We start from the raw sequence: 12,017 nt of genomic DNA on the forward strand, positions 1-12,017 counted from the left end.
CCCCCCCCATTTCCCCCCCCCCCCCCCCCCCCCCATTTCTCTGCCCTGCTCTATTTCTATAGTTTACATTATAAGAGTAATAGCCATTACCTTAAAAATTAAATACACTTTTCAAAATAATTCGCGGAGATTCTGTTGTGCTTCTACAGAGAAATGGCACTCAGGCTGAAAATCACTGCTTTAGACCAAGACCCTGGAGAGGAGTACCCATGTCTCCCCAGGTTCAGGCAGCTCGGTGGAGACGAAGCATGCAAACCAACAAAGGGAGAGGAGGGGATGTCCAAGAAACCCTTTAACTCTCAGATTCCATGATGATAAAACAGATACAATCACAGATTCTGACACTGACATAGATACAAGATATTGTCATATTTTTAAACGTGATTCCCAAGAGAGCACCGTACTTTAAAAATGCATTTTAAACTTAGTAATTATTTTAATAATACTTTTTCAACAACAATGTATTATTACTAGTACTGTGCTTCTGTATGGAAGGTTTGCTTTTTGTATTAGCCAAGAATCAAGTCAAACAGACTCTGACCCGTTTTTGAGTCTTCTGGTTTCCATTCCTGTGTAGCAGCGCTGGCTAGAGAGGGCAGAAACTCAAAGAGAAACATGGTAGCCCCCGAGGCGCAGTGCTGGTGGGAATCATGGCAGCACTTCATCCGAGCTGAAGTCCAGCTGATGACAATGTCTGAGATGTGTATTTGGGGGAGCCTTGTACTGTAGGTTCATCCTCTCTGCACCTGCACTGATTCTACCTGCTCAGAGATCCTCTCACTGTTGTGGCCTGTCCCGTTGCGGAGCACAGGCTCCGGACGCGCAAGCCCAGCGGCCATAGCTCACGGGCCCAGCCGCTCCGCGGCACGTGGGATCTTCCCGGACCAGGGCACGAACCCGTGTCCCCTGCATTGGCAGGCGGACTCTCAACCACTGCGCCACCAGGGAAGCCCTTCCTGATATTTTTGGCTGCTCATTTTTTTTTTCTGAAAAATTTAATGAGTTTTAAAGCAATTCATATTGACTCATCTCTGGTTACTTTCTGGAACTGGCAAAAATAGCAGTTCTGCACTGGCGGCTTTGCACTCCAGGGAACATTTAGCAGTGTCCGGAGACAACGCTGTTTCTCACAAGCAGGGGGTGGGGTATGTGAGGTGCTGATGGGTGTGTGCTCTACTGGCATTTAGCGGGTAGAGGCCAGGGATGCTGCTAAATATTCTACAATGCACAGGACAGATCCTGACAACACAGAATATCCAGCCCAGAATGTCAAAGTGCTGAGGCTGAGAAACCCTGTGCTTTCTAAATGGACATAGTCTACTCAATATTAAACTATTCTTATTTTTACTCATTTATTTTAAATACATTTGAAAGAATTTGCTTCCTAAAATAATGTAAGCTGCTGCTGCTGCTTTCCTACACTTTCAGAAACAAAATACAAATGTTAATTACAAATCAAGTGATACCTATTATTAAACACCTCTGTAATCTGCTGGAAGAAAAGATTATCTTGTACCATAGTAGCACAGCAGGAGACTTCTTTAATTGTTATATTTTATTTGTCAGAATTCAACAGCTGGTTAAGAGATTCTAAGCAGATGTTTTCAGGAAGATCTTAAAATGAGGATACTTTGTTCTTGAAATTCCAACAATGGGTAGATTGTTCTTTGGCTCTTTTTGAGCCCTCACCAAGGAATACAGGAGAGCCCCTGAGCCTTCTCTCTACGTAATCTTGACTACTCAGCACTGCTGTCACCTCATCTAGATACAGTATACTGTTTACCTTCCACATTGCTCTAGGTTCCTTCATCTTTCTTTCCCTTGATATTCAATGAGGACATGCTAGCATGCTGCAACTACACTGTGTAAATTATTGATATATTCTATCAGCAATCTGTAGGATGCTATAGGTTTTTAAGTTAAAAGCTGCTATAAGATTTAATCATTGTTATCATATGATATCGCTTATATGTGGAATCTAAAAAAAAAAAAAAAAAGGTACAAATGAACTTATTTCCAAAACAGGAATAGAGTCAGATGTAGAAAACTTATGGTAACCAAGGGGGAAGCAGGGGGATAAACTGGGAGATTGGATTGACATATACACACTACTATATATAAAATAGATGACTGACAAGAACCTACTGTATAGCACAGGGAACTCTACTCAGTACTCTCTAATGGCCTATACGGGAAAAGAATCTAAAAAAAGAGTGGATATATGTATATGTACATCTGATTCACTTTGGTGTACACCTGAAACTAACACAACACTGTAAATCAACTAGAGTGCAATAAAAATTTTTAAAAATTTAATCATTGTTTATAATTGTAATGCCTTAATCAAAAAAGATAATTTCCTTTTAAACGTTAACATTTCTGTAGCCCTCTACAATATCTATTGTGTTCACAAAACAACAAAGGCAATTCACACTTAATAAATACCTGATTTTTACAGAAAGATAACATTTCTTAATTGCTTTAGAAATCACTCAAATTACTTTAGGCTTTTAAATGCTTCCTTAATTTTAAAATAATGAATAGCTTTCGATTAAGGAACGCTATTAACCAATGATATGTTGCAGAGAAAATGACTGTTTCATAATGAAGACCCACAGGGGAGTCTTTGCTTAAATAAACAAGGGAAGAGGGTAGAAGGCTGGATTTTGCTTTAGACAGGTGATTTTACGCGTTCTCAAAAGAATAGGAAATTGGCCATTCAGAAGAAACAGAAGCAATAATTGGATCAGGGCATCAAAGATTTTATAGCTTTAGCAGAGTAAAATATAAAAGAACAGTTATCTCTAGGGCTCTTGATTGTTTAAAAATATCTGAGAATAGCACACTGGCTACGTAAATTGGTTAAGTAAACACTGCTCTATGTTTTCCCCTTTTATTTATTTATGTTTCTGATGTGAACCCATATATTTCTACTTTGTGAATAAAGAATTCTATATATATATACAGGTGTAGCAGTTTCCTAGGAATTGACTACTCATTTCTCATAATTCTTTAGATGATTAAAAAAAAGGAAAAAAACAGCTCAGAGAGACCTGTTCCAACTCCCATGGCAGTATTATAATTTTAAAATCAATTAATGAATATTTGTTAACATTTAAAACTACAATTAGGATAACCTTCTCAAGTTCTTGAAAGTATACGTCACTGGCTTAACACGACCTGGTCTGACCACGCGTGACGGCTAAGGCGGCGTCTGGCCGCTCTGGGCATCTGTGTCCTCACACGCAAAGTGGGGCAATGGGGCTCCTACTTCATAAGGTTAAACACACCCACGTGTATGACATGCTTGGGTGGCACCTGGAATACGGTATGTGCCTTGTGTGTTGGCTATTCTTTATTTCTATATTTTAGTGTTATTTAATGTACTAGTTATTATTAGAAAACATAGTATGCGTTCATGCTATGTTCCATAATAATACTAATTCAATTCAGGTGTATACTAATAAATTCATTTCTAGCTATAAGTAGAAATCTTAAAACACAAAAACAACTTTAATAAGTCATTTGAACAATTTTTATAGCTAGTAATATTGACAGTTCTGCTAAAAAAAACCCTCCTAAAATAGATTTATGATGTTAATGTGACAGCAAATTTCTATAATCTATAATACTAATACTATTTTAGTTCTGGCACCTCTTCATTTAGAGCTATTTTTACCAACTAATATTTACTGAGTTTCGTGCTATTCAGACCATAATCATTTTACATGAATTATCTCATTCAACCTTTAATGGTCTTGTGAGGAAGATACTATTATTCCCATTTTACCAATGAAGAAAGAGAATTACTTAATATTTAGATCAAGTAACCTTTGTCAGTGTCTCAGCTAAAACTAGTATCTATGTGTGCCTTCAAAGTTTGTCTCTTAAACACTGCTACACTGGTACAACCGGGGGGCGGGGGAGATGAAAGTCCTGCCATGCATTAAAAGGCAAATAATAAATTAATAACCTGTAAGGAAAAGTTTTAACTAATCCTTAAAAAATAACTCAAGTACAAAAGACCTACTCATATCTACTAATAATTATAAACTTAGTGATACAAGTATCTGTTCAGTCAGTTGGGAAATGCCATGAATTACAGAATTTTTACAGTAGCAGTACCGGTACAAACTCCATGGCTACTCACAATGCTATACACATAGCTACACGTAATGGTTCTAGTCAGGGTAAGTTTTTCTCACATGAGAACTATGTGATGTATTTGATTTTGTAGGAATATCTTGTGGTTTTGTGAATCAAGTATGTATTTCTGTGTACTGTAAATACCTTACTGTTGTTACTTTTTACCCTTAGAAACAAAATCACAAAACTCCACCTACAAAAGAACTTTTCTTTCACTGATTCTAATAACAGGCGACACATGAAATAACCATTCCCAATTCTTTTTCTCATATTGACAGCAGTATTTAAGGCAGAATCTTGAAAAGGTTAAAACAAGACTCAAATGAAGTGGGCTGTATTCAATGACTAAATCTGTCTAGTGTTCGTATCAAATGTTTCAAGAGCAGGATGGAAGACATGGTGAGAGGAATGAAGATGAAAAGTGGATTTAAAAGGCCAGGGCTTAAGTTTACAAGTTCAAGCTACTTCAGCCTTCACCAAATACATGGGTTTGATTTTCAGCTTACCGTACAATATTTGACCTGCTTTTGGATACCGCACATAATATTGAAAAGATCACTCATTGATTCAGTGGGTCGACAGCGAACGCCTACTAGGAAGAACTACTGTGAATGCTGAGGGTATGTGGGGGGGGTGGTGGGAAAGGGTTGTCATGACAGATCCCACTTAAGGAAAAAAGGCTGAGATACATAAAAATGACTGACATGAGACAAGCTATAACGACTATGATAAAAGAGGTTCATATATAATGTTACAGCAGTTCAGAGATGACGTTAACAATCTTGGGATGTGGTATGCAAAGAAAAGAAGTGGGGTCAATCGAGGATGACACTGAGGTATTTCAAACCAAGTAACCTAGAGGACAGAGTAACATTTAGAAAAGGTCAAAAAAAGAGGCAGCAAAAGAAGAAACCGTCAATTTTAGACACATTTAGTTTGAAATATAAGCACAGATATGTAGCAGGCAAATGAGGAGTGGAATTCATTACTGTGGTCAGTCCTGAGACATGAGATTTGGGATACGAAGGCATGTGCTGGTACTCGGCCAGCAGAGGCGCACCGAATCAGATAGGGCATCAAGGAAAGCTCCGGAGAGCAGGTGGTGCTGGAGTGTAATTTTAGAAGATGAAGAGAATCAGTGCTACAAAGATGGGCAAATGCACGGGGAGGAATGGTGGCAGAAGAAGCATGGTGAAGGCGAGGAAGCACAAACACGTGAGACGTGACTACAGCAAAGGATGCCCGTCTGCAAAGAGGAGGGTACAGAGCACATGAAAGGACCAGGAGCCAGATTATACAGGATTTGATGCCCTAAGCCACGGACTCTACACGTCATCCTGAAAACTAGAAGGTACTCTGGAGGATTTTTGAACAGGACCAATACGGTCTGATTTAATTTTTAGAAAATCATTTCATCCAATGAGGAAGTGAGACAGAGGAGAAGGGGGGCATACAGGAGGCAGGGTAACCAGTTTGGAGGCCACAGCGATCACCTAAGTGAAGGTGAAGGAGGCTGGACGAAGGCAGTCACAGAGGAAGGAAAGGGAGGCTCCACCAGGGCCAAGCAGGCTGGATGTCGCAGGGATTGGTAACTCAGCAGATGGGGGAAAGGGAGAAAGAGAAGTCAAGAACGACTTCTAAGTTTCTGCCTGGGTAGAGGCAGAGAAGCCATCTGAGGGGAACAGGAGGTGTCTGGGCACACTGCACGGGAGGCACCCGTGAGACATCTCAGTGAATATACTCTGTAGGCAGCTGCACACACAGGTCTAGGTATGCTGATGCTTGCAGGCCAACAGAAGGAAGCAGGAAAGTCCTTGCTTGACGGCCTTGACTTTCACAGATGGAACAGGAAACAGAGCCATTTGTGGGGGTGCAGGCAGCAGTGGTAGTTTAAGTCTGAGGAAAAGAGGTGAGAAACTTTGAAGGGAATGAGTAGAAAGCTACTAAGAGATAACCAGACAGGGAAGCCACGGATCTACAGCAGTAGCGATGTGCACGTCTGCGTGTCCTTTGTGGCAGAGTTCAACAGGCTAGGTGAAGAAGCGGTAGTACAGGTTTGCTAGTTGGCTATGATAGAAAGCAAAGGGTGACAGTGTATGAATGATGAAAGTGATAATTCAGAGTCTGAGATGGGTCAGGAAGGGGATGAAACCCTGAGGCACAGGGTCATCTTAGGAAGATGGAGTAGGGATCTTAACTGAGTCTAGAAAGCAGGCGAGAATAAGGGAGTGAGAGAGAAACGACAAGCTGTTACAGTGACAGAGTGGAATACTGGTTGAAATTTCTGGGTGGAGTGTAGCCATGGGTAAGGGTTCACAGTGGAGTGGAATAGAAGGTTACCAGAGTTGAGAAAGGCTCTGTAATGCTTGGTGAATCATCTAAAGGGTCGGCTCATCAAATTACCAAAAATGATGCCAGGATTAAGTATATTAAGGTTCACGAAAAATATCTTTTCTGGGCTTCCCTGGTGGTGCAGTGGTTAAGAATCCGCCTGCCAATGCAGGGGACATGGGTTCGAGCCCTGGTCCGGGAAGATCCCACATGCCGCAGAGCAACTAAGCCTGTGCGCCGCAACTACTGAGCCTGCGCTCTAGAGCCCACGAGCCACAACGACTGAGCCCATGTGCCACAACTGCTGAAGCCCGTGCGCCTAGAGCCCGTGCTCCACAACAAGAAAAGCCACTGCAACGAGAAGCCCACGCACCGCAACAAAGAGTAGCCCCCGCTCACACAACTAGAGAAAGCCTGCAAGTGGCAATGAAGATCCAATGCAGCCAAAAGTAAAATAAATAAAATAAATTAAAAAAAAAAGAAAATCGTACAATTAAAAAAAGAAATATATCTTTTCCTAAGCACAACTGTGTAATAAATATTTGTCAATGAACTCTTGTCAAAGTTCTCACTGAAGATGCAAGGAGGGCACAGGAGAGCATTATACTGAAGACGACGAGAAGGCTGAGGCTCAATGGAAGCAGTTTCACGTGGCGGTGGAGAAGTCACGACTGGGAGGGATGGAAAGCAAGAGGACAGGCTCCCGCGCTAGGTGGGCCTCAGTAACCGAGGAATCAAGAAATCCAGCTGCTTCTATGGCAGGCCTGTGTGGTCTGGACTGCTGCCTATTTTTTTTGGTAAATAAAGTTTTTTTTGAAATGCAGCCACACTCACTAGCTCATGTGTTGTCTATAGCTGTGTTTGGGCTACAGTGGTATGTTGAGTGGTTACAACTGAGATGCTACGGCCCACAAGCCAAAATGTTTACTATCCAGCCCTTTAGCAAAAAAGTGTGCCACCCTCTGCTCCACAGCCGGGGGAGTGGGCAGGTGGGGGCGGGCTGGGGAATAGCCGAATTTCAGTTAGGGCTCCACTTTCAGCAGAAGTGGCGATCACATTCTTTGAGGAAGGTACAGATGAGGGCAGTCTCTTCTCCTCAAGCGGAGACCTCAAAGGACACAGTGGAAAGAATGTGCCGGGAATCTGTGAGTGCGAGGATGAGTCCAGGAGAGAGGAAAGGTCACAGGCGAGGTCACTTACAGAGCGTGAGAATGAATGACCAAGGACCAGCTGGGGACTTCCGGGAGTAAAAGCTTAGAATACACATGCAAGATGGGGAATACATTTAATAACTGGTTAATGAGAGATGAGTAACAAGATCCATCCAGTGGTGAGAATCTGAAGAAGGAATAACTATTAATGGTTTCGTTTCTGACAGGTTCCGGAAATGCTTATAATAGGAAAGTAAAAAAAAAATGTGGCAGTTTAAAACAAAGGCTGAGGACTGGGGTTGGGGGCAGCTAGAAGGACAGGAAGGCTAGGACATGCAGAGGCCTAGTTCAAAAACTTAACTTATAGCTGGTATGAATTATAAAGGCCAAAATGTTTAGGATAACTTCAAAGTAGCTGTGCAGCTCACAAAAAAATAAATACAATCACGTAAAAAAAATTAAAACATGCTATCAACTGCTTAGTTCTGTGAGTCTATTTCACTATTAAGAAATAACAACCGACTGATAGTTTTTTAATCACCAGAAAGACATGTTGATAATTGATTTGTTAAAAGTTTATTTATTTATTTACTTATTATTATTATTATTATTTGTTGCAGTACACGGGCCTCTCACTGCTGTGGCCTCTCTCGTTGCGGAGCACAGGCTCCGGACGCGCAGGCTCAGCGGCCATAGCTCACGGGACCAGCCGCTCCGCGGCATGTGGGATCTTCCCAGACCGGGGCACGAACCCGTGTCCCCTGCATCGGCAGGCGGACTCTCAACCACTGCGCCACCAGGGAAGCCCAAAGGTTTATTTCAAAAAAGGTTTTCAAGTGAGTGTTTTCAAAACTGTTTCTATATACTTACCAGCTTTATTACTAAGCTTGTATAAGAAAGTCTGGCGAGGGTCTGAATGATCTCGACATGTCAGTTGCAAAAGAGAACCTGATTTTTTCCATTTCTGCATAAACCACAGACCTAGAGAGTTATAAATGGTATGTGATATGTAAGAGTTATAAACCGGAAATACATAGTACCATATGCCAACGTTATTCATTCTAATATATATATTTCACTTCAAAATATATCTCCCAAATTAGCATTTTGTTGGCAAATAAAAAATATATTTGCAAAATATTTCCATTTTCTGATAACAAATATAAACACACAGACACACAGAGGTTAACGATGGGTTAACGGTGGTTGACAGAGGGCTTGTTATTTATTTCTACTTCATTAGGTAATGAAATAGGTAATGGTCTATGAAGAACACATTTGGGAAAATTACACCTTTAGATATACTTGTTCAAATTATAATGAAGCAGAGGGGGAGTAAACTTTAAACACAGTAGTAGATCCACATGCCTGAGCACGGCGCCTTTACAGACAATCACAGGTCAGTCATGGGAGACTAACTGGATAAGGACCAACTCTAAGGATGAGCAACTGGATAATGTTTTCTAGTAACAGCTGAATATAATTTCAGTGTCATATTTAATTGTATTTCTTTATATTACCAGTTACCCGTATTTAAGTGCATCTTCCGCTTAAGTGAAACCTCAATCACTCTGGAGCTGGTTTTCAAGATTGTAGACTATTCATTTCTACTTTTGTTGATTCTATTACTGAGGTGAACAGGGGAGGAAAAGAGGGAAAAAACCCTTTAACTGATTAAAGCTGCCAACTGAAAGTCTACCTGGGGAAAAGTTTAGTGAAGAAAGAAATTCAAAAGAAAAAAATTCAAAGTACTGCATCCGATTCATACTGGGTTCTATTTTGTACTATTTATGGATTTCATTTTTCTCAAGCCTTCTTTTTGAAACTGTAAAAATCTACAACTAGCTAGATTTTGAATACCACCATTTGAAATGGGATACAAAGGAAAATGGTATGGTTTATTTGTCAATGAAAGAAGTAGAAGAGAAAATGGAAATAAGAGTTTCAGGGCTCGATGAAAAAGAGTCAGAATGAAATCTAACTCTTACAATGGGAATCAATTGACTAAATTATAAAAGCCATTTTAAAATTCTAAGGGAAAAACAAAGCCAAATAAAGGGCAAATCAAGTATCAGATCCTTCTTAATGAGCATATTTATTCTAATCAAAATTGGGGTCTTAATTTTTACTTTAATTTCTTTTAAAAGTTTAGAATTTATTTTCTCATAACAGCCCTTTATTACTATCAAACCAAAATCAGAGTTAATGTTCTATATAAAACATTTTATAACTTTAAAATGTATTAGGCATAGGTATTTGTTATCTGCTCAACTAATGGAACAACAAAATAGCCTGTTTATAAGACTAACATTTACTGAAAATATTTAAACAGTTTAACGATAAAAAGGGGGAAAATGCTCTTGTGACTTGACAAATATCTCAATATGACATCATTTTCTGAAATGAGTTTTGTCAGCTTATTTCACGTGCATGACAAAATAGAAAAATAGATACATCTTTTGTTTCATGAAATTCCAAGTACATGACAAATCTGCTCTAAAATAAACACCAGAAAATATTAAATTTGTATTTAAATCTTCTCTCCACGCCATAATTTTTGTACTGGACAATAAAACTTCTTACCTGTATTAACAAGAGCACTGCTGTTGTAGAGCGTACCAAGGTGAGGTCCAGAGAGTGATAGAAAGGTATGAAGTTTGTCAAGGTAATATTTAAACCGTGGCCTTGTAAGCACTGAACGGATTATTAAATTGCCCAACGAATGTCCAATAAAGCTATAAGAGAAACAAAATGACATTTCTCCCATAGTATTAGTTTAAAAAAAAATAAAAGCTGCTATCACTGTACATAGATGTGAAATACTAACATTTAGAACATTTACAATGTTCTAATATGTTTTAAAACTATGGTTTGATACTCTGAAATGACATAACTTACATTTTGAAGCAAAAAATGTGAGAATGTAGCAGAAAATTCCTATTATTATAGTTTGCATACTTACACTATAGAAATAGGATACTACTTATCAGAAAACTCCTATTTTTATAGACTTTATATACTTACTCTATAGAAATAGGATACTACTTACCAGAAAATTTTTACTCCTAGTTCGTCAATACTTAGAAAGAAATACATTTTAAAAGCGCTAATACATTGACTAGATGATAAATTTGCATCTTTAGGTACACACACCAATTATTTACCTGTCAAGTCATGATTTAAAACAAAATAATGAAGTTATACGTATAAGCATGATTTAGGAGACATTATATCCCCGTTTCTCTTATTCTCTGGTCCACACTCCAAGGTGGGGAGTTCTCTAAGTACTTTCAAGCCACAGGAAAAAAAATGTGCATTTTCTGACAGTAAGTCTAAAATTATACCAAAAGAATAACTAATACTTATAAAGCTTTTCACCTTTATTAAGGAATAGTTTAAATCAAAAGAGCCTTTTTGCCTACCATTATTTTACGATAGACAGTATATGAATCCCTCGGGACAATTAACAGTGAAAGAAGAAAGGCTGAAAGCTGTCTTAAAAGTGGTTTACAGATATAACTAGTTTACAGACATAACTAGAGAGAAGCTGCAAACTTCCTGAAGCTGTGAAGTAAAGTTTGATAACGAACAGTCCTCATTCAACCAAATCAAGCTTTTGGATAATGGTTGATTTATAACTGACCATCTAATCTAGAAGAGGGCATACTTCCGTGGATGAATAAAAGAACTGAAAAAATAGACTTATTTTCTCATCATAAAATAACAAATTAATAAAAGGAATACAAGATGACTATAGAAAATTTAGTAAACAGATGAAAAATCCATAAATGAGAATGACTAGAACAAGAAAACAATCTCTCTCCACCCTCCACATACTTGCATCTCCCACCATATTTTAACAGAAATCTGTTTTTAAACAGTGACTTCAAATAAAAACCTGCTCTCTCTGTTCTCTGTCCCTACTCTGTACTTCCAAGAGGAAGCAAACTCTACAAAAGCCTAGAGTATAAACAGCCAGCTTCCTCCTCTAACCCAGCTGGAATATGAAACTCATCAGTTTACTCTTCTCTTTTTGAGGCAGGAAGATTAGTTTTGACTTTTTCTTTAATTCTTACCGGACTAGAAGAAACAAATGCTTTTCTCTCCCCCATGTCTATTCACAACATCTGTGATTAAATAATAAGACATGTTGATTTGATCATCATCTCCTGCTTGTGGAAAGCTGACTCTCAAAGTATAGTCATGACATGTTGAAAGTATTTTTACAGTTTCATTTTTTTTAATATATATCCATTTCCCTATAACCTTTCTTTTTAGTAACAGCTTTACTGAGATATCATTCACATACCATACAATTCAGCCGTTTAAGGTGTACAACTCAATGCTTTCTAGTGTATTTACGGAGTAGTGCAGCCATCACTACAAGAA

General features: G+C 38.9%; 1 protein-coding gene across 10 annotated transcripts in view; it reads right to left on the reverse strand.

Annotated features, from left to right (window-relative positions):
- The window catches only part of FAM135A (family with sequence similarity 135 member A), a 63,920-nt gene that overhangs the window by 10,306 nt on the left and 41,597 nt on the right, over positions 1–12,017 (reverse strand). For 9 of the 10 annotated variants that reach the window (XM_024731867.1, XM_024731875.1, XM_024731872.1 and 6 more), the window contains 2 exons: positions 10,212–10,363; positions 8,499–8,609 (listed from right to left, as the gene is read on the reverse strand). In XM_024731867.1, coding sequence (XP_024587635.1) covers positions 8,499–8,609; positions 10,212–10,363 — 263 coding nt within the window. Of the gene's footprint in view, positions 1–8,498; positions 8,610–10,211; positions 10,364–12,017 lie in introns of those variants that run through there. The other variant, XR_003001336.1, reaches the window with a different exon arrangement.

This window comes from Neophocaena asiaeorientalis, unplaced genomic scaffold (assembly GCF_003031525.2).
Source record: "Neophocaena asiaeorientalis asiaeorientalis breed wild unplaced genomic scaffold, Neophocaena_asiaeorientalis_V1.1 scaffold450, whole genome shotgun sequence".
In the NCBI taxonomy this organism is placed as follows: domain Eukaryota; kingdom Metazoa; phylum Chordata; class Mammalia; order Artiodactyla; family Phocoenidae; genus Neophocaena; species Neophocaena asiaeorientalis.